At 32.5% G+C, this 23,676-nt stretch overlaps 1 protein-coding gene and 1 long non-coding RNA gene across 2 annotated transcripts in view; one reads left to right on the forward strand and one right to left on the reverse strand.

The window, feature by feature from the left end:
• Window positions 1-11,753: 11,753 nt before the first annotated feature.
• On the forward strand, window positions 11,754-12,696 carry LOC139492524 (uncharacterized). The gene is made up of 2 exons (XR_011656876.1): window positions 11,754-11,833; window positions 12,434-12,696. It is a non-coding gene; the product is annotated as an uncharacterized lncRNA (long non-coding RNA).
• A 1,755-nt stretch (window positions 12,697-14,451) lies between these two features.
• Window positions 14,452-23,676, reverse strand: part of LOC139491726 (furin-like protease kpc-1) — a 41,522-nt gene continuing 32,297 nt past the window's right edge. Inside the window, exons 10-15 of the mRNA XM_071279556.1 lie at window positions 22,391-22,491; window positions 20,844-20,962; window positions 17,951-18,068; window positions 16,553-16,866; window positions 15,803-15,880; window positions 14,452-14,568 (exon numbers count right to left, since the gene is read on the reverse strand). Coding sequence (XP_071135657.1) covers window positions 15,819-15,880; window positions 16,553-16,866; window positions 17,951-18,068; window positions 20,844-20,962; window positions 22,391-22,491 — 714 coding nt within the window. The 3' untranslated portion in view covers window positions 14,452-14,568; window positions 15,803-15,818. The remainder of the gene's footprint in view (window positions 14,569-15,802; window positions 15,881-16,552; window positions 16,867-17,950; window positions 18,069-20,843; window positions 20,963-22,390; window positions 22,492-23,676) is intronic.

A 23,676-nucleotide genomic window follows, 5' to 3' on the forward strand; every position in this document is an offset into this window, starting at 1 on the left:
ACCATGTCTTTGAATGTCAGTGCATGAAACTACGTATAGCGTCACGTTTTGTCAGTTAATCAGACTGCGATTATTTATGCACCATGTCCTTGAATGTCAGTGCATGGAACTACATAGAGTGTCATGTTTTGTCAGTTAATGAGACTGCGATTATTTATGCACCATGTCTTTGAATGTCAGTGCATGGAACTACGTATAATGTCATGTTTTTTCAGTTCATGAGACTGCGATTGTTTATGCACAATGTTCCTGTCTGTCAGTCCATGAAACGACGTATAATGTCACGTTTTGTCAGTTCATGAGACTGCGAGTGTTTATGCACAATGACCCTGTCTGTCAGTCCATGAAACGACGTATAGTGTCACGTTTTGTCAGTTCATGAGACTGCGATTATATATGCACCATGTCCTTGAAATTTAGTGCATGGAACTGCATATAATGTCCCGTTTTGTCAGTTAATGTGACTGCAATTATTTATGCACCATGTCCTCTTGAATGTCAGTGCATGGAACTACGTATAATGTCACGTTTTGTCAGTTCATGAGACTGCGATTGTTTATGCACAATGTCCCTGTCTGTCAGTCCATGAAACGACGTATAATGTCACGTTTCGTCAGTTAATGAGACTGCGAGTGTTTATGCACAATGTCCCTGTCTGTCAGTCCATGAAACGATGTATAGTGTCACGTTTAGTCAGTTCATGAGACTGCGATTGTTTATGCACAATGTCCCTGCCTACCAGTCCATGAAATGACGTATAGTGTCACGTTTCGTCAGTTCATTAGACTGCGATTGTTTATGCACCATGTCCCTGTCTGTCAGTCCATGTAACTACATTTAATGTTACGTTTCGTCAGTTCAATAACTGACATATTTCTAGCACTATGTTTCATTCTGTCAAATTATGACACTCCGATTGTTTACGCATATACATGTCTATAATTTTAAATGAATCTGATTGCCTATGCACCATGTCTCGTTCTATCAACTTAATGCGATTGTCTATAAACCATGATGTCTCGCTGTTTCAGGTCACGTGTCTGCGATTGTCTACGTATCATGTTCCAAATTTTGTTCTGTTCATGCGACTGCAATTGATAATATTATATATGTACTATGTCTAATTCTGTAAATTAAGTTCTACCCTTTCGTTGTTACATGCAGACTTGGTTATAAGCATCATTTTAACGAACACTAGTGATAATAGTTTTGAAAGGGAAAACAAGACGTCGTTATTACAACTTAAGGCAAATAGACTCTACATGTATCTACTTAAAATCCCCTTTTTATGATTTTAAGCAGTTCCGGTTCTAAAATACTGACCAACTGAATGAGCTGATGTTCCTGAGATTAAAAGTACCAATAAAAAATAAAGTATAATGTGTGTTAGTACCTTCGTTTCATTTGTCATGCGCAGTATATCATTGTCATCCTCATTCAGTCCTACTGTACCATCTACTAACTGCTTTGGAATTTTGGACTCGTCCAATGACAACTTATAGTACGTATCTCCGAGAAATTTAAACTGTAATATTCAACATGTACATTCTATAACTAGAGGCTCTCAAGAGTCTGTTTTGCTCAACTGTATATACTGGGGTTTTAGAAATCATGTAAAATCATAAAGATACATGTACCTTAATAAGGATTAAGGCCAAATTTGGTTTAATTTGACACAGTATTTAAAAATCAAATTTTAAAAAGATTTACAAAAATTACCAATGAATTGCAGAAATTAAGTTTTAAAGGAAAAAAACTCCAATAAGATGTCAATTGCCAAAAGACATTTTTTATACTATCGACTTTATTTCATGCAGACTTATTGCAATTTGATTATACGTTTTAGTATGTTATCAATCAATTATGAGAATTTGAGTCAAATCGGTGACATGAATTTGAGATAAATCTGTGGACAACAAATGCATGTCCTTTAAAAATAATCTGATAAATCCTATATACATCTGTATTTTACAAACCCGATGTCAACGCCCATGGCTTATACTGAACAGTGGCCATTTGTCGTAATAATTATAATTACATTAAATGTATATTTCATTATATAAGTTATCTGATTGGCTAACTTTAATATCGCGTTATTCCTTTCAACTTCATTACACAATAAAATTTATCATTCATGAGGAAACGAGATCCCACAATAAAGTGCAAAGTCAATTTAAATTTTTACTTTAAAAAAAAATATGTAATTACAAGTATTTTTAAAAAATGCTTCCATTTTTAACTTCATAGGGTTGTAAAAGCGTTGACCGTGTGCACATTTTTAGATTTAGGCGCTTCGGCTTGATACAAAATGTACTTCGGTCAATGTTTTTACGCACCAAAGAAGTTACTAAAAGAAGCATTCAATTCTTAAATACACATACCGATGTCAATTGCGCCTATGTTATACATAACGATCGTCATTGGTCGTATTACACTAAACCCATTGTTTTATTGGCATTAGACTTTCTGTTCATACCATAAAAAGTCAGGAAAATGCCAATTGTTATCTTATAGTTCGTTCTTATATGTGTTGCATTGTTGTTTGGTTTTTTGTTGTACTTTGATGTTTCTATTGTTTTGTTGTTGTCCTCTTTAATTTGATGTGTTTCCCTCAGTTTAAGTTTGTTTTCCGGATTCGTTTTTTTTTCTTAATCGAATTATGACTTTCGAACAGCGATATACTACTGTTGTCGTTATTGTGCAATGGCAATTTCATCATGGATCACCTTTTTCAACAATCAGAAGTTTTTTAAGGGATGATTATAAGTTTGAAATTAAATTTACATTTTTTAAAAGAGCTATCAATTCAAAAATGAAGATTAAAGAATTAATAAACAATATTCAAAAAGGATACGCAAAATACCAAATACGACTGAGGCAATCTTTATCTCGGGTAGAGAATCCTTGATAATTTGAATATCTTCACCTGTCTAACAATAACTCCTGCTTTTGTGGAAATCTCAAATAGGTGTACTATATGGAGCATTTGTAATGCAAAATCATGGACAAATAACTTTTACTCAAAATAGTTTAAGTATATTTCTCTTCACCAAAAGTTTTGCTTTTGTAAATTTGTTCACTTGTTTAAGTATACAATGACTTCAGAACAATATGTGTGGTCAGACTGACATACTTTCCATATTAAAATATCATCTCAGGCTGACCGTTTGTTCGTGTTAAATGACATACAGTATTTAGTAAAACTCATACAGCACCAGCACCAACATTTTGAATTTGTATTTCCCGATAAAACGATATTCCAGGTCTTATCTCAATTTCCTTTAAAAAGGGTTGTTTCTTACAATAAAGCTTTTTAACCATGGGATTTAAATCATTAAGTTGAAATCATCTTTCGACAGTTTCTGCAGGCACTTTTATTGTAAATGAATGCGTATTTGTCAATTTTATGTTTCCGTGTCTTCTTTTTGCTTTAATGTTTCAATTTGCGAATTATGTACCATCTATTTTATACGCAGTAATAATCGTTATTGACAAAACCAGATTTTAAAATTTTTTGCTTGTAAACAAGCATTTAGTGTTTGTATAGTTCTATTTATGTTCCTTTGAGGTGTTAACTTTTTTTTAGGTTTGTCTACTTAAAATTGTTTATCGTTAGTAAATTTTCTCTTAAATACTTACATCGAATTGGGTATAATTAGGGATGCTATTTCAACAACTGATTGTGCTGACAGTTGTGACCATCTTACAGCAGATCATGTACAATTATGAGTTGTGTGTCAAATGTTTTTTTTATCTCACAAAGAATGCATTTGCATAGCAATTTTCAAATAGCTATAAATAATTTACCAAAGTGTCATGAGAACTACGAAAGCATTTTTGAGTTATTGTCCAAAAACTGGGAAGTGGACCCTGTTTTAATGAATAAAACCCCAGAAACGAAAAATCTAAAATTTATAAAAATCGAAAGGGAGCTTGTGTCAATAGATATCAACAATTCAATAAAATTTCTTGCAAATTATTGAAAGAGTTGTTGGGAAATTGTAGGAAAACTGAAAAATTCACCCTTTTTGAATGAGTAAAACCCAAAATCTCTGAAACGTTTAAACCTAAAATTCATAAAAAAAACCAAACGAAAGGGAGCTCACGTCAAATGATACAAAAAAATCACAAAAGTTTCATGCATATTGGTTAAGTGTTATTGAGATAATGTCCGACATGTTGTCGACGAACGGACAAACGGTCAATGGTATACCATAAAACCTTCCATTAACGTGAGAATAAATTTTTTCCGTAGGGAATTTTGGATAAATTAAAGAAGGGGGACGGTAAGGTCATCCTATCTCAACTTTGGACCTCAATCAAAAGTATTCCGTCACTTTATCCGCCTGAGTCTGTGGGTCCAGGTCACCTTAATCAATTGACTATTATTTATACTTAGTGTGGACAAAAACTTTGCCTTAGAGATTTTTATACGTTTAAGAAAGAGGGTGTTAGGTAACCCTACCCGAACTTTGGACCTCAATCAAAACAAATCCTTAACCTTTCACACAAGGGTATGTGGGGCCAAGCCATCATAACAATTTGTCTATCATTTGTACCTGATTTGATTAAAAGCTGTGCCGTTGGGAATTTTTAATAAGTTAAAGAAGGGGGATATTTGGGTCACCCTACCCAAACTTTGGACCTCAAAAAAAAAAATTACCCACCTAGTTTTTTGGGTTCAAACAACCTTTTTTTCCTAGTGTGGACAACAGTTTTGCCGTAGGGGTAATTTTTACATTGTATGAATTGAAGTTTGGAGGAAATGGAGGTCACCCTATCCAACTTTGGATTTCAATAAAAAAACATCCGTAATTCTAACCACCTGGTTCCAGGCAACATGAAGCTATTGCCTATCATGTGTTTCTTGTGTGGACATAACTTTGCCGTAGGGACTTTTATAATGAATCAAATATTGGAGGTTGTTGTTTCACTCTACCCCAACTTTATGCTTCAATTAAAACAATTTCGTAACTTTACCCACCTGGGTCTTTGGGTCCAGACAAACCTTAGATAACTGCCTATCAATTGTACCTAGTGTAGACATAGACTTTGCTGTGGGGACTTTTTTTTATGAATTAAAGTTTGGAGGTGTTGGGGTTACCCTGTCCCAACTTTGGACTTCAATTTCCGTAACCTTACCCAACTGGGCCTCTGGGTCCAGGCAACCATAGGCTTACGATTAACAAAAAACATATCTCGTTTTATGTATGTGTCACTATTACAAAAATACCTATTCCTATCGAAAAAAATTAAAAGATTTACAGATTTTCTTGACATAATTCTAAATACAAAAAATTAAAAAAGCAGTTAATAGTAAGACAGCTGCGTGTAGTTATAACTTTTACTTCAACTTGATAAATCATATGACAACAAAGTGCTGTATGTGACCAATCTGTTTTATTTTATTTTATTTTTAAACAAATATATTAAGCTTGATAATTTAAGGATGTACTTAGGTGAGGTTTTGGAATGTGTGTCAAATGTTCGGACTCCTTGGTGTTTTTCCATACAATACAATGTAAAATATTTTGCCCCATAACACCCATTTATTTTTTCATATAAAATTTAATAGCTCATGAAAGGTCATTTACCCAAATTTTTGAAGATTCTTGATTTTCTTTCTTTTGTTTTGAGACCCAAATAATACCAATCCAAATATAAGGTAAAAGTCCGAGTCAGCCTTTTCCCGCCATATTTTAAATCTCAAATATCTCAAAAAGGAGGTCCATGACCTATCAGTATTTTTAGCTTATCTGTATCCTTAATGGATGCTCTACCATCTTATAGTATCAATTTTAAATTCTTAATTTATTATTTTTCACCTTACCTCACCTAAGTACATCCTTAATTGTATACAGTATGAACTATGTATATTAGTTGTTTCATTATTATAAAAACTGCAAACCCATCTTTAATAAAATAACACTTAAAAGAGAAAGGATTAACTAAAGAGAACTTCTAAAATCATATAAGAGATAACCGGCTGTCAAAAAAGGTGTTAGATAAATGAATAACTAATCAACTTTGTATTTAAGAGAATAAATAGCATTTCGTCTTCCTCCTGAAAATGAGTGTCGATTGATAGATTTCAAAGAACGTTTAAGGTTAATGCACGTCTTCAGTTTTTAGGCATGATAAGTTTGGCGCGTATTTATTATTGTTCGCTTGCTTATTATTCGCTGGCTTATTGTTCAGTAGCTTGAATCTGGTATTATGTATCGTAACGAAATCAGAGATTTAAAACGACAGACAGATAGTCAGACAACGGTATATCATTATTCGTTCCGTCTAAAACAGAGAAGTATAAAAAAGATAAAACGGAAACTTGAGACATTATTTTTTTTTTAATGTGTCTCATGTTTAGCTAAGAGTTATAAAGTGTTACTTTTCAACAAAACTGTTAGTCTGACCGAGGTAAAGTAATTGTAGGAAATCTAAAAATGAATTTTTCAATTAATACAGTCAAACAGTCTTTTGTTACTATTGATGTTAATAATGATGTAAATAATAATTAATCAGCAAATCCGACCAACATTTGAATGCGGTAGAAGAAGTTACATGTAAATAGATTCAACCCGTGAAAAAAAAAACTACTTTATGTTTTTATAAATCAATTCTTCTAATTAACACATACTCATTTTGCCTTACCTGTTTTGACAGTTTGAACTTAGGATATCTAGATAAAATATCTTTGATATCTTCTTCAGTGCCGTCTGGTTGAAGTTTGATGATTATGTCTGTTGAATCAGAGTTCTGATCGAGATTCAAGCTGCTTTCTAGCTTTGTAACATCGTCTTCGTTATTGAGCTCAAATTGATTGCTTTGTAATCCGTTGACAAGAATTATCAGGACAATAAACAGTGATGATGTCATGCTGTAAAAGTAAAAAAGTCAATTATGTATAACGAGATATATATATCTCTGAAACAGCAACCCCACGACAAGAATTATCAGGACAATAAGTAGTAATGATTCCATTATGTCAAGTAATTAGTCAATTATGAATAACAGGATATATATCACTGAAGCAGCAACCCAAAAACTAGAATAACCAGGACAATAATCAGTGATGGTGCCAGCAGTGATGATGCAATGCTGTCAAATTAATAAGTCAATTATGTATAACGGGGTATATAATACTGAAACAGCAACCGAACGACAAGAATTATCAGGACAATAAGCAGTAATGGTGCCATACTGTCAAAGTAATAAGTCAATAATGTATAACGGGAATCCTGGATATGAAATCACTGAAACAGCAACCCACCAACAAAAATGACACATCCATATACTTGTAGAAGTCTAAAAAAATAAGCAGTTGCCTGTACATTTTGTTGGTTCTCTGTATTGAACTGTTTCACCTGACAGTTTTCTATATCAATGGCATGGGTTTTGATCATTAATAAAGGCTGTGCGTTGATCTAAGTTTATATTGCATAAAATTTTCAGCTATATATAATATAGATAGTCCATTTAAATCATTTGACATTTTGTGAATAGTTGCCTCATTGTCAATCATACCACATCTTCCAATATGTATATGAATAAAAGGGAAACATATAGGATATCTTAATTGCATTCAAAACAGCACTGAAATTCCAAAGGTAGATCGTACTGTTTTTATTAATTCTATACTAGAATAACATGAGTTTTCGAATGTACTTACATTTTGTTTCAAGCATCAGGTCACAATGAACTTTTCTAATTATACAATAAATTTCTTATTTAAACACCAGGAAAACATGTATAATCTGTTTGATTATATAATAGCATATTTAAGTAATATACGGATACATATATCCTTAAGGATGTATTAAGGTCAGGTTAGGTGAAAATTAAAAAGTTAGAAGTTAAAATTGATACTTTAAGCTGGTAGAGCATCAACTAAGGATAAAAATAAGCTAAAAATATTGATGGGTCATCGACCTCCTTTTCGAGATATTTGAGATTTAAAATATGGCGGGAAAAGGCTGACTCGGACTTTTACCTTTTTTGCATTGGTATTGATGGGTCTGAAAACAAAAGAAAGAAAATCAAGAATCTTCTAAACTTTTGGTAAATGACCTTTCATAAGCTATTCATTCTTATATGAAAAAATGTATGGGTGTTATGGGGCAAAATATTTTACATTGTATTGTATGGAAAAACAACCAGGAGTCAGAAAATTTGACACAAATTCCAAAACCTCACTTAAATACATCCTTAACATAGTTAATACGGACATCATTAATCTATCAATAATTTCACTACACACGGACAGCCAAATAGAAGATGTGTGTGATAAGGATGATTATCGTTATACCAATGTTTCTTATTTAATGAAATATTTGTATTTACTTTTTTTGTGTAATAAGAAGTTCATTTGTAGTTCGGTTCAAGACCTTTATCTAATTCTTTCAGTGTCTTTTTCTAATTATCGAGAAAACACCAAAGCGAGTTCTACAGTTATATTTAGATATTATTTATAATAATGCTTTTGTATGGAAGTTTCTGGTTGTTCTAATTCATATCATGTGTATGTGTAGATTGTGTGAATTTGGACTTTAATATAATGAATATGAATAAAACATATTGTTGAAAACTTTTCTTAAAACTGCTCAATTCACATCAGTCTTTAGTTGTCTTTGAAGTAATCAGAAAAGATTTATGTTCGGATGAACAAGCGAAGGAGAACATGATAGTATTTATTATCGCTATGTTGTGCATTTTTCGTTTGATCTGTTTTTGTGATAATTTTCATATCATGCTACTCGCTTGAGATGGAAAAATTATTGCTAGAAACTAAGCAGACACGTGGCGTTGCTAACGAAACTGACATGAAATTGACAACGTCGTTATAGGTAAAATAGCGATAAACAGATTATCATTAGTCATCTGAACTCGATTGCCTTTCTCGCTTTCGCCGTCCCAGCTCAACGATCATCTATAATTCTCTTATGGTTGTGACCTGTTATCTATTTCTTGCAAGAATAAACATTTCATGCATCACACTGTACGGAGTGTGATATGAAAAAGTGATACAATAATCTGTTTTAATTTGATTGGCTTAGACGTTACGCACAATATTGTGTCTTAAATGGTAACGACTAATGTTTACGTTTTACGGCTATTATTGATTAGGTGGGATATTTTTCTTTGTTTAGGCAACTCGTTTATGTTGATCCGAATTTCGCCTAGTTTTTAGAATAGTTATCAGTGAAAACAAAAAAAATAAAAAATAGATTAAAAGTCGCACACTAAACTTACATGTACGTTTAAGCATTAATGATGTATTTATTTACTATACATTGCTTTTTCTACGAATATCATCGACAGTGTTAAAAGGATTTACAATAAAAAAAAAAGGTTATTTAACAGATATTTACATGTTATTAATTTTCACTGAACTAGTACACATGTTTTTGTTGTAGCCCAGCTGAAGACACCTTTGTCTGCGAGATTTTCACGCTAGAATGAAGACTTATTGGTAGCTTTTTGCTGTTTTTTGTTCGGGCTGATGTCTGTTGGACACATTCCCTTTTTTTTCCATTCGCAATCAAAGTATCTTCTTAAAAATATAGATTTTCAGTTACTTTTGAATATAACAGATGAAAAGTGACAGAAATTTTAGAGAATATTATTTTTAAAAGCAAGGACAAAAAAAAATGGAAAGAATTCTCTAATTGGTGGTAGTTTGTTTTGTTGAGTAAGAATGTCTCTGAAAATAGACAGTGTGATGTTTTATAACTTTCTTTTAAATTATTGTTTTCTACAGACAAAGTATAAAGTATATATGTTAGATTTACAGAAATAAACATTCAAACTATTTATACCTGTGCAAGATTTCTTTAAATATTCAATAGACGTTTGAAAAATTTAGTATATTTTTATTTGTCTATACACAAACATAAGTCATTTTGATGGGGGTAATATTCAATATATTTTGTAAATGAATGTATATCTAATGAATTTCTAAGTACTGTTCAAATACTAATATATTTACTTATTAATCTTTTATATTTCTTAGTCACATTATTAAAAGGTCATATATTTTACTTACTTATGTCTTGTAACAATATGAGTATATGCATGTAGTTTGAACACAAAAAGATCACCTATCGACACAAGGAATTAAAATTAAATATACCCAACGAATAATGTATTTAGAAAAAATGAAGAATAATCAAAATACGTTTTTGAAATCGTCATTGTTATCGCATTTTCTTAAAATTGAAAATAGTTTAATTCAAAAGAACTATTTATAGTTTAAAATAGATATCACTGATCGGTATTAATCATTTAATATTTGGTTCCTTTAATTTGCGGTCCTTTTCTTCAATTTGATTAAGGTTTATTTGTGTATTAAAGATTTTCTTAAACGTTATTTTCGGAAGTAGTGTGGTAAAAATTTATATTTCATAATCTATTGTAAATTACTTGACCCAGATTTGGTTTTATTTGCAATTGAATAACCATAATTTCACTTAGTAAATGAACACGTGTTCTTATTCCGGCTATTCCAGAACCTACTACATTAGTGGTTTGGAAAACAATTGTATATTTACAAATCTGAAACAGTCATGGATCGCATACCTCACCATATGTCCGTTCAAAGACTTATTTTAGATAACATTTTGAGGCTTCAAAATTTGAAGTTCCAAACAGGGTTAAATAAATGTGTAGGTTGTTTGAACAGTATAAAAATCAGATGCTGCAAAATGAATTTAACAGTCCAATTTATTTGCAAATATGAAGTTGTTACAATCTGGAATAGTGGTATTTATAATGCTTATTCTTGTCTGTAGAAGCAACGGCCAATGTGGTGAGTTAGTTTTTTACTAATATCAAAATATTATAGATTGAATAATATTACTACTAATAATAAAAGCGACAATAAAGATATAAAAATTACAAATTCATTATAGTAGTAAAGGATAAGATGTCTTTATGCAAACAGATAGAGAAAGGAATCATGTAAACAATTCCAATTGAATTAAGAAATCATTTGGAAGGCAACGAAATAATAGACAATATATCAAAAACTGCGACGAAATAGATATAATGAGATGTGGTATGAGTGCCAATAAGACATCTCTCCATCCAAATTACACTTTTTAAAAGAAAAAAAATATAGACCAAAGCACGGTATTCACAAGATGTATAAAAAAACGTAAAAGTAACATAATTTACTCATGTGTAATCTTCTAAACAAATATTATCAAATACAACTAAATAATATTAAAGGGTGTTTACCGAATTTTGAAATAAACGACTAATACGATAGTTAATACACGTAATTTTTATTATGAGAAAAGACGAGTTATACAGAGTATCGCTGTTTCACGTCACTAGTAGTATTCAATTGATGGTGACGGAAAGTGGTGAACAATTTATAAATTTGAAGGCACATTTTTGAAAAAAAAAGATGTAATTTTATCATTCATAATTTACTTTACTTTATATTTGTTTTGTTCACACATCGTTGTCCATATAATGAAATTGAATGCGACTGTCATGTAGGTGAGATGTTTAGCTAGCCAGGTTCAATACGCAATTTTCTACATAAGAAAATACATATACCAAATCATGAATATGACAGTTGTTATCCATTCTTTACATGTGTTTGAGCTTTTGGTTTTGCCACTTGATTACGAACTTACCGTTTGATTGTTCCTCGGAGTTCGGTATTTTTGTAATTTTACTTTAACTTAATTTTATCATTCACAATTTACATCTAAATTTAACATGTGAAAATGTATGATTTCGTTTTGTAGATTGCCATATTAATGCCATTGACCTGGTAATATGTGGTCAACAAGTGGTGAGGAATTGTTCTTATTTACAAAAGAAGGTAAATAAGATAGTTGTTTTAGAGATCACATATACGTATGCAATTAATACACGAATAGGCAATAAAAGAGGGAACAATTAAATCTTCATTCAATTCGTTTGCCATAAAAATCATTTACACACCCAACAAACTGTTATACAAGTATTGCAGTGACATGAGAAATTAATTCAGAGTTGCATAGAAGCCCAGGTGGTCGAGTGGTCTAGCGCACAGGTTACTGTGCAGGCGATTTGGTGTCACGATATTTAGATCTAACATTGTTAGGTTGATGATTAGACGAGTTGTGTGTATATATGTATATATAGTCAGGTACAGTTCGTTGATATGACTCGTAGATCATTATGATGATCATTCAACGACAAACCTATTGTAAATAGGCTTGTCAAAGATTATATAAATCATGTAACGTGTTTTTTTTGTGATTGTAGATTGGTTTTTGTTTTCCTGGCTCTAGTTGTTCCGCTTACAAACGGTTTCTATCTATTTCATTTTATTCATATTGTCCGTTTGCTGTCTCGGTTCAATTGTAAAAACCCAAATGTAAAGAATCGATAAAATAAAACAAAATTCTGTTCTATAAAAGATATCGTTTTCTTTCAGGTTGAGCGTTGTGAACTATGTTTGGCAGGTTTAAGGAGACGTGAACACAGATTGAGATATGAAAGAATCAATTGAAATTCAAATTGAAGAAAAACTACAGCTTTATAACGTGTTTCTGTGTAGTTGATTGGCGAATTTGCTGACGAAAAGTCAAAAGAACTGCTAGTCTCTTGTAAAGAGTTGTCTCATTGACAATCATACCATGTCTTCTTTTTTATATTTATATGCATAAATGTTTATTTAATAAAATGTATAACATAACATGCATGTATTAATCATTTAAAAAAATATATTGACGATGCATTGAAAAAGCAACACCAAGGTTAAAAAAAAATACCAACAACAACAAAAAACAAACAAATAACACAATTACCACAAAACACAATATGTATTGCTAAAAACAAAATGAGGAACACAAACATGTGTAATCGCTGATGACATGGACTAAGGAAAATGTGCAACATATTCTAAATCATATCTGTAGTAAGTCCCCTTAGGCAAAGTTGACCTTATGCATATTCGGTGATGATGACTGTTGACTTTGGATTTGTAAAGAATCCCTTTTTAAGAATATATACATCCTGGCCTAATTACGATTTTTTGCTCAATCATTTTGTCTCAATTCTTTGCCAATAGTTTGTTATGAGAGTTATTTGATACCTTAATAAAGGGTAGTGTTTATTCTGAAATGAAACAAAAATCCAAAATAGCCAGGAATTCAGCGATTAAATCCGCAAAACATTTCCTAAAGAATTACTTCAACTTTTCCATTACGAATGCTTAACCCTATAACTTATTTGTAAGCTGTCTACTTACAAAAGTCATGATCTGAACGCAGGGTAAAAAAAGTCGAATAAAACTGAACAAAATACTAAACGACGTTGAGATGTTGTCAAAATAAAGACAAGCACGCAATGATAATAAATGTCTGCATCACTGCTTGGTACCTGCATCAATTTCTAGCAGTGAGCCAAGAAACCGAATATGTTTAAATGGTTATTACAAATGTCTAATCGAATGAATATAAAGATATTGTCTCTGATATTTCCAATTGATAAAGGCAACAGTAGTATACCACTGTTCAAAAGTCACAAACCGATTGAGAATAAACTAATTCGGGTTAGAGTCCGATACGGGATTCTCAAAAGTATTGAGTTCCATTAATTTGTGTAATACCAGGTACTAGAATTCTTTATAATAAATCGGACTAATCACTAAGAGAGCATATATAGAAGTTTAAATAGAGTTGACAATTGATGTTCAAACTATGATGAGTTTATTTACAACCACTGGGTCGATGCCACTGCTGGTGGAGATTTATTTCACCGAGGGTATCATCAGCCCAGTAGTCAACACTTCTGTGTTGACTTGAGTTATCAAGGTATCACCAGCCTAGTAGTCAGCACTTCTGTGTTGACTTGAGTTATCATTGATATGTTCATATTTATAAATAAACTGTCAACAAAACTTGAAAAAAACTAAGGCTTTTCTACCTCCGGCATAGATTACCTTGGCTGTATTTGGCAAAACTTTTATGAATTTTTGGTCCTCAATGTTCTTCAACTTCGTACTCTATTTGGCCGTTAAAACATTTTTTGATTCGATCGTGACTGATGAGTCTTTTGTGGACGAAACGCGCGTCTGGCGTAAATATAAATTTTTATCCTGGTAACTATGATGAGTTTATCTGTCAATTGTTTATATCGTTATAATATTATTCAATTAAAAGTAAATTGATCTATTGTAAAATGCTGTACCTTGATGAAATGCGTAGCAAGACAATGCAAGCAGCCTTCATTTTGAGTGTATATTCATAATCAAAGCTTATTTCAACGACAACTTCCTGATTTCCATTTATTCGTTTTTATTTGAAATATAAACAAATTATATCGGGATTAAAGCAAGACATTGGCCAGAACATAAAAAGGATATGGAAGATACATATACACTAACCGATTTCGACGGTGAGTTTACATCTAATAATTTAGTACATCAATATCCATCAAAACCATACATGATAAATAACAAAATTTTATTAATCTGGAAATCCTATAACAAATTTTTTTTATGAATATTTAAGTAATGTCTAATCATTTGACGATTGAACCACTGTGAAATTCAGTTGACAAATACACCTGAAATGAAACAAAGAAGAAATTTAGGTATACATAATCCAATTATATGAAATTTATTACAGGATGATTTGCTTAAGAGTCAAGACTGATTTGAGACGATGCAAAACAATAGCAAAATACCAGCTGCGCTTAATTGCTTATCATTTAAAAAACAAATCTTTGGATTTTTAGGAGATGGAAAAGATACCAAATGGACATGCAAACTCATAAATCGAAAATAAAACGACATGGCTTTAAAGAAAAAGAATGACAGACAAAAGTACACAAAACACATAGAAAAGTCAAGACTGAGCAACACGAACCCCTCTAAAACTTGGGGTAATTTATGGTGCTCCGGGATTGTAAGCAGATCCTGCACCATATGTGACACCCTTTGTCGTGCTCGTCAAACTATAAACCCGTTGAAAAGTATAGTTCGTTTGGTCACATTTGGGAAAAAGGGGATTATTCCTCTTATGAACAACAATTATAGTTTATCCTAGAAGCCTTTACTCTCAAATATAACGAGATTTGCGTTAACAAATCATGAAGAGAAAGTAAAAAGTTACCACAAGAAGGAAACAAAATCACAAACGAAAGGACCTTCAGACAAAACTACGACCAAAATCAAAAAGGACAAACAACCCTCCGCAATACAATACGCGTTAGGTCTTATGTAGTGTGATTATGATCCGAAATAACGAGAGACGTATTCAGGTTCTAGATATGTTAGTAGCATCATAACTTTATTTCTATTATTTATCGGCAGATATATTGAACAAGACACTTGAGAATAAAAAAAACTTAAATAAAAATGGAACTGAAGAAATTACAGACAGTAACTCCAAACAAACAGATGCGATTAGGTTTGTAGACAGTATTAAAAGAGGCGGCATATATCAAGGTACAAAAAAAACCCCTCATAATTAGAAATGCCGACAGCGTCGTGTCAAAAAATCATGATGCGTGTGTTTTTACGAGTGTATAATTCTCGGTTCGTATCCAAATGATTAAAGTTACAAAATGTTTTTTATGGATCTGTCCCTTAATTCCCCAAGCCTTCACCATTGTGATTGAATTTATTTATAAATAACAAAATATCTCTGAAGCATACTATGTCTTTTACTAACACTACACATGTAAGGTACATGTTAAGTAGACTAATACTTGCGACGATAGTTTTACCTTGATAAACATGTGTTTATACTTTGATTGGAATTTATGATTTTTCATATAGAAAGTAAAATAGTTTTACCTTGACTGAGAGGTTTTTATCCTTTTATCGGATTTGATGATGTTCCATAGAGAGTAAGATACCACTCTTTTAGTTCCGCTGAAAAAGACGAATATGTTAAATACAAGTTTGTAAGTTGGTAATTAGATGAACCATGACTTTTACATATCGCTGTACAAAGTGAATGTGTGTTGTTCCTGCATCTAAGGAATGAATAGCATTTAAGTGTATCTTAAACAAATAAAAATACTTTTGTTGGAAGTTGTAAAACTAAGTTTACCACACCATTTTCTTCACAAATGGCGATACACAATCAGCATTTAACCAGATATTTACGAACGTTCCATTAGTTGAAATTGTCGAGCATTTGGTTTTGTTCACACAGGGTTGTCAATAATATGGAAATTTATGCGGCTGTCATAAAAGTGAGAGGTTAAATTAGCTATAAAAATAGGTTTAAGGCACCGTTTTAACACAAACAAATGCCTATATCAAGTCAGTAATATGACAGTTGTTGTCCATTCGTTTGATGTGTTTAAGCTTTTCATTTTGTCATTTGATAACGGACTTTCCGATATGAATTTTCCAAGGAGTCGGTATATTCATTATTTTACTTCTTGAAAGTTCTTGATAATAACAATTCAAAAGCTCAAATGAACAATTCTATTTAGCAATTAATCATGTTTGTGAATCTAAACGTTTGTATGATATTTTAATTTCTAACAACAGATGTCGCCTATGATATTGTTTTAATAATCGAATGATACATACCACTGACAATCATGCTGTCTACTTTAAGTAAAACTTTCCACTTTCCTATAGGATTTTCTCCCCATAAATGAACAACTTTGTAAGTCCAAGTAAAGGTGCCTGGGTTTGAGTATGTAAAGAACGCGTCGTTGTATCGTTTAGGAAGCAAAACTACTTTGGTCCCACTGGGAGAAATTAGGTATACTTCAACTGCTCCTCTACAGCGAGAGTAATCAAAACTCACTGTAGCCATTACATGTTCTAAATGACGGATTGGACAATCGTCACGGGAGACGTCAATTTTATTTTTGGCTTTTGATCTTTCCTCTAGTGTCCTACAAGTAGAGTGAACATTTATCATATACTGTGATTTTCATATCAATTCAAACAAATCATTACAAGTATAATTTCGCTGTACCAATATCACAAATTGGCAATTGATAAATTTGGAATATCTGTTTCAGATTACAACATGTACAACGAATATGTTTCATTTGTCGTAACAACAATTCTGTCCCCTTTTAACCGAATGTGACCTATTGAGGTAAACTTATGATCGGTTTTTTTTTTACAAACAACAGCAGTACAACGTATGCCACATGTACGAAGCATTTAGAGCACTCGAGACCACCTCCAGTTTTGGTGGGGTTCGTGTTGCTCATTGTTTAGTTTTCTATGCAAATACTGTTTATTTTAGGTATAGTTTATTTTTTTTTCTATTCAACAAAAAAATTGCACATCGAATTGCTCTACAAGCCCACACATTGTATGCAATCATAACTTTCTAAATATAAGTAAAAAAATCTACGGGAATCGAGCTTACATCTTTATATTCAATTTACCAACAATAAGAAATTTGGGAGTGGGGCATATTATATAATGTGATAGTAATCACACGATGTTAAGTTTAAAGGTTGCACTTTGTAAAATACAGCTGTTTCTCAAAACACACCTCTTATTGGGAGATCTTGAATATTCATAGAAAATTAATTTTGTTTACATGCTGGTTTCCAGTTATGCTCTCTGTGTTCCATCTCACAAAGAAATAACTTGGGAATGTTACCAATAAATATACATGTGCATATTGTTTACATTTAAATCTGTGGTAACCTTTCATTCAAGGTAGGGATAGTTAAGAAAATTAGTGTTAGTTGAAACTCTGAGAAGTTCAGGGCATATAAACGTTGAAAAATGCCGCACAGCCCTATATTTTGACCTTTGAAAAAAATTGTGGTGCAATGAACTTTCAATTCTAGGATAAGATTTTTTTCAAAACTTCATAGTAAAAGTGGTACAGTTTTAGCCGTAAAAGGAGTACCTTTGAGAAATTGCATTGTCAATATTTACAGAAATGCAACCTATAGTCCTGAAACTTTTACTTACACGACGCTAGTTTAAACTCCTGTAACTTTTACTTACATGTTTGGGCTGCTGACTTGTGATTGCCAAGTTAGTTGTTCTGGAACAGTTTTCCACTTTATTGCCCTCTTAACCATAGCCTCAGCATTCATTAAACCGAAGCCCATTTTGTGATGAACTAAGTAAAAAAAGTTTAATCATGATAAATACAATTTTAAATTCATCTATTATTGATGTAGTCATTGCAACACAAAAACAGGGAAAGTCCACAAAAACTGACTAAATCAAACACTATCAATCAATGGAACAAATGAAAACAACGCCGATATTCATGACTTGGTGCAAGCATTGACACATTGACATGTTAGGTTTGGGGGATGGTTTGATACTAGAAAAAACAACATAAATACGTCGTTCACTACATTCTATATGTGTCTATCTAAGTCAGGAATCCGTAATTGAGCGGATGCCGTTTATTGTGGTATATTATACTAGTATTTGCTTTTCTCATTATAGTTTATAGAATTATTTTAAACTATTAAACACTCTTTAACTCTCAAACTTACTAACAAGTTCTTTCGACTTTAGAGAAAATAAACTCATCATAGATACCAGGACTCAATTTAATATATACGCCAGACGCGCGTTTCGTCTACAAAAGACTCATCAGTGACGCTCTAATCCAAAAAAGTTAAAAAGGCCAAATAAAGTACGACCGAATTGAGTCAATCAAAAAAAACTTTATAAGTAAACTGTATAAGTAAATAAACTCATCATAGATACCAGGATTGACATTTTTTATTAACGCCAGACGCGCGTTTCGTCTTCAAAAGACTCCTCAGTGACGATCGAATCAAAAATTGTTATAAAATAAAATAAAGAACGAAGTTGTATAGCATAAAATATTCAACTACATATAACGCACATACTATGTCATAAAAGTGATAGTACTGCGACATTCAGATTTTTATTACACGAAACAGTGAGCTAACCAGTAATCAACAAGAATAATTTAACGATAAAATAATGAATCTATCATCACATATGACTAATTATTTCATTACATATTACCTATTTCGCCACTACATTTTAGTAAACATAACATGATATAAAAATGTTATGCATGCATTAAATGATACAATAAGAATGAAAAAGACTTTGAGCGTCACTGATGAGTCTCATGTAGACGAAACGCGCGTCTGACGTTTCAAATTTTTATCCTGCAATTGTGTGTTTTACTGTATAGATACAGTCCTACAGATATCTCTATTATGTACCTGTATACTATACGGATATCTGTATGATGTACCTGTATACTATACAGATATCTCTATGATGTACCTGTGTACTATACGGATATCTCTATGATGTACCTGTGTACTATACGGATATCTCTATGATGTACCTGTATACTATACGGATATCTCTATGATGTACCTGTGTACTATACGGATATCTCTATGATGTACCTGTATACTATACGGATATCTCTATGATGTACCTGTGTACTATACGGATATCTGTATGATGTACCTGTATACTATACGGATATCTGTATGATGTACCTGTATACTATACGGATATCTCTATGATGTACCTGTATACTATACGGATATCTCTATGATGTACCTGTATACTATACGGACATCTCTATGATGTACCTGTATACTATACGGACATCTGTATGATGTACCTGTATACTATACGGATATCTGTATGATGTACCTGTATACTATCTCTATGATGTACCTGTATACTATACAGATATCTGTATGATGTACCTGTATACTATACGGATATCTGTATGATGTACCTGTATACTATACGGATATCTCTATGATGTACCTGTATACTACACAGATATCTCTATGATGTACCTGTATACTATACAGATATCTCTATGATGTACCTGTATACTATACGGATATCTCTATGATGTACCTGTATACTATACGGATATCTCTATGATGTACCTGTATACTATACGGATATCTCTATGATGTACCTGCATACTATACGGATATCTCTATGATGTACCTGTATACTACACAGATATCTCTATGATGTACCTGTATACTATACGGATAACTCTATGATGTACCTGTATACTATACGGATAACTGTATGATGTACCTGTATACTATACGGATAACTGTATGATGTACCTGTATACTATACGGATATCTCTATGATGTACCTGTATACTATACGGATATCTCTATGATGTACCTGTATACTATATGGATATCTCTATGATGTACCTGTATACTATACGGATATCTCTATGATGTACCTGTGTACTATACGGATATCTGTATGATGTACCTGTATACTATACAGATATCTCTACGATGTACCTGTATACTATACGGATATCTCTACGATGTACCTGTATACTATACAGATATCTCTATGATGTACCTTAATACTATACAGATATCGCTTTAAAGCTCGCATTACACCTGTCTCTTAGCCTCTTCGATATACAGCTGATATCTATAGACACTAAACAGTTATTTTTTTTCTATGTTGTGATGTTATGCTATTGTTTCAGAAAAAGGGAGAACGTTTGGATCCATTAAAACGTTTAATCCCGCTGCATTTGTTTGCACCTATCCTAATCCAGGAATCTGATGTACAGTAGTTGTCGTTTGTTTATGTAATTTATACGTGTTTCTCGTTTCTCGTTTCTCTATTTTTTTATATAGATTAAACCGTTGGTTTTCCCGTTTGAATTGTTTTACACTAGTAATTTTATGGCCCCTTATAGCTTGTTGTTCAATGTGAGCCAAGGTTCCGTGTTGAAGGCCGTACAGTGACCTATAATGGTTTACTTTTTTTAAATTGTTATTTGGAGGGAGAGTTGTCTCATTGGCACTCACACCACATCTTCCTATATCTATTGGCTATAAAAACCTGGTATCTTTGATAACTATTTATAAGAGCTACAAACCCCTCAAGCCTGCTCCATTACGTTGCCATTTGTTCTCAATATCAAAGGTATCCTTGAATCCGTATGGTTTAGAAGTTCTAACTATTAAATGCTGAACATCTCTCCAGGTCAGTGCATTGCTAGAAAGTGGAAGATTTAATGAATCAGGATTTAACATGACTCATTTACAGGGTCTTTGCATCAGAATTAAACACATTTATTTTAAAACCAGTTGTTGGCATGGGTTATGTTCTTCTCATATATTTTATGATGGTATAATATTTAACCCCCAACGGGAGGGATTGAGGCTGATATTCATAGTCATGATATGATTATGATTGAAGTCATAATTTTCAATCAGTTCAGTTGAGCTTGCTTGTCAGTAACTGCTAGTAGTCTGTTGTTATTTATGCGTTATTGTCATTTTGTTTATTTTCTCTTGTTACCTCTTCTGAGATCGGACTCGGACTTCTCTTAAAACTAAGTTTTTACTGTGCGTTTTGTCGTGCGTTTTTTCTACATTGGCAGGAGGTATAAAAACATTTTTTAACTCCACCGCATTTTTGCGCCTGTCCAAAGTCAGGAGCCTGTGGCTTCTGTAAGTTTTGTATGATTTCTAATTTTATTTTCTTGTGTATAATTCGGAGTTTAATTTGACGTCCAATTTTACTGAACTAGAATTACATATTTTTGTAGGGGCCAGCTGAAGAACGCCTCCGAAAGTGGGAGTTTCTCGCTGCATTAAACCCATTAATTTGACCGGTGGTAGTGCAGTCAAAATTATCACAACAAAAAAGGGAAACGGTAGTGCACCACTGTCTAATAGTCATAATTCGATTAACAAAAACAAATCCGGTAATGAACTAAAATCGAAGAAAACACATCAGCTATAATAAAAAAAAACAGGACAGCAGAAACCTAAAGTTCAACAAAAAGAAACAATAACATACATAGAACGGACTGAAGATAACAACTGCCATATTCCGGATCCTTATCATATTTTGATTTGTTTCTCTTAAAAGTATGAAATTTCCAAGTGTGGAAAAGTTGAGGAAAAATTCCTAAACGATATTATTCCACGAACCCGATGCAAAACTTAAACGTGTGCAATCTTTCAGTGACATTTTATGGATATATAATATGGTTTTAACATCCTGGAGGATCATTATACAAAATAAATATCTTTATAATCGTTGATAACTATAATGTTCAAGTATTGATAAATCATGAAAAAATGTTCTTATAAAATACTTTCATAGCAAGCGCACTATTTAAATCTTGCTGTGTCGAAATTTGTGAAGGAAAAATATATGACAGTCAAGTTAATCTCACAATTTAGGAATCCCCTTTCCAAGGATTACCCTCATTCTTACAGTAGGAATTGGTTTTGTTCAACCCGTCCAACCCCTGCAATCTCAGCGGAGAGACGATTGACAAGGAGCTAGGATTATACCTCCTCCTTTTCTGGAAGAAGAAACAATTAAAATAAAAGCAAACGTCGAAACTCCAACAACAAAATCGAGCGATCCCTGCCATCGTCGCATTCTTAAAATTGTCTTTTAACTTACTTTGCCTCTAAAGCCAGTGCGATGATTCCTACTGCAATTGGAGCAGAAAAAGAAGTGCCTTGTAAACCACCTCTACATCCCGAGTTTGTAGTAGTTGAAGTCTGTAAAAGTTAAAATACATCTCGTTAAAAATAAGGTTTAACTTTTGAATGCTACGGCGTGTATGATTATCTGATCGGTAAATTCATCAATTTTAAGATATTCCTATTAATTTTAACATATTCCTTCTCTTGAAATATCTGACTGAGTTTAAATTCTGATGGACTGAACGCAGGAGAAGATGGCCTGTCACTGCATCAGTCTCATTCTGGTTTTCATACATTACATCATGTTACGCTTTGTTTCCTGTTCCGGGATGAAAATTGCATGGACAGAATTTTCGGCTCTCCCTTGAAACCATTTGCGAGTATGGTCTTTGTGAAACGATGATAGTCCATCGGAAGAGGACAAAAAATGGCTGATCCGTGTTATGAGTTGGCCATATCTCTTGCACGTAAAAGACACCCTTGCAGATTTCGAAAAAGAGCAAGCTAATGCCGCTACAATCCAGCACCCGCACCCGCAAAGTGGAAAGGAATTAATATAAGTTGCAATAACTTGTTTCCCAATCCACTATAGATAAATGTATTTAAACTAAACATCATATTTTATTTTGAGTATCAGAGATGCTTTATGAGTTTTTCACAGAGGTTAAAATTTTGCAGTTAACGGTTTTTCCCGTTTAAAAAAATCTGATCTGTAGTGTGTACTACCTTTCTAAACTATATTAGATAAGTAGATTCATACATTTGATATAAACCTCGATTTATGGTAGGTGTTCATGTTGCTCAGTCTTCAGTTTTCTGGGTTGTGTTTTGTATACTGTAGTTTGTCTTATGATCGTTTCCCGGTTTTTTTGCCATGACATTTTTACCTTGTTTAAGACTATTGAGTTTAAATGTCCCATTGTTATCCTTCGCCTCTCTTTTGTAGGCAATGACATGTTTTATAATTATACTTCTTAAGGATGTTTGCTTGTCATGTTTTGGAATTTTTGTCAGATTCTCGAAATCCTCTGGTTTTATCCATTTGAATGCCTTAAATGGGTGTCTACCAGAAAACCATGCAAAATCCAAAAAAAATTATGATTTCAGCTGATTTTGGGTTCCTGACAAAGTATTAAGTACATCTAATAAACCCATGGTTGAAAAATGACATTATAGGTCAAATACAGTAAATACAGGGTAATTCTATTTTGGTACCAAATTTGCTTGAAATCTTGATGAAAATGGACATTTAAAAAAAAA

The sequence above is a fragment of the Mytilus edulis genome, chromosome 10 (genome assembly GCF_963676685.1).
Source record: "Mytilus edulis chromosome 10, xbMytEdul2.2, whole genome shotgun sequence".
Taxonomy (NCBI): Eukaryota; Metazoa; Mollusca; class Bivalvia; order Mytilida; family Mytilidae; genus Mytilus; species Mytilus edulis.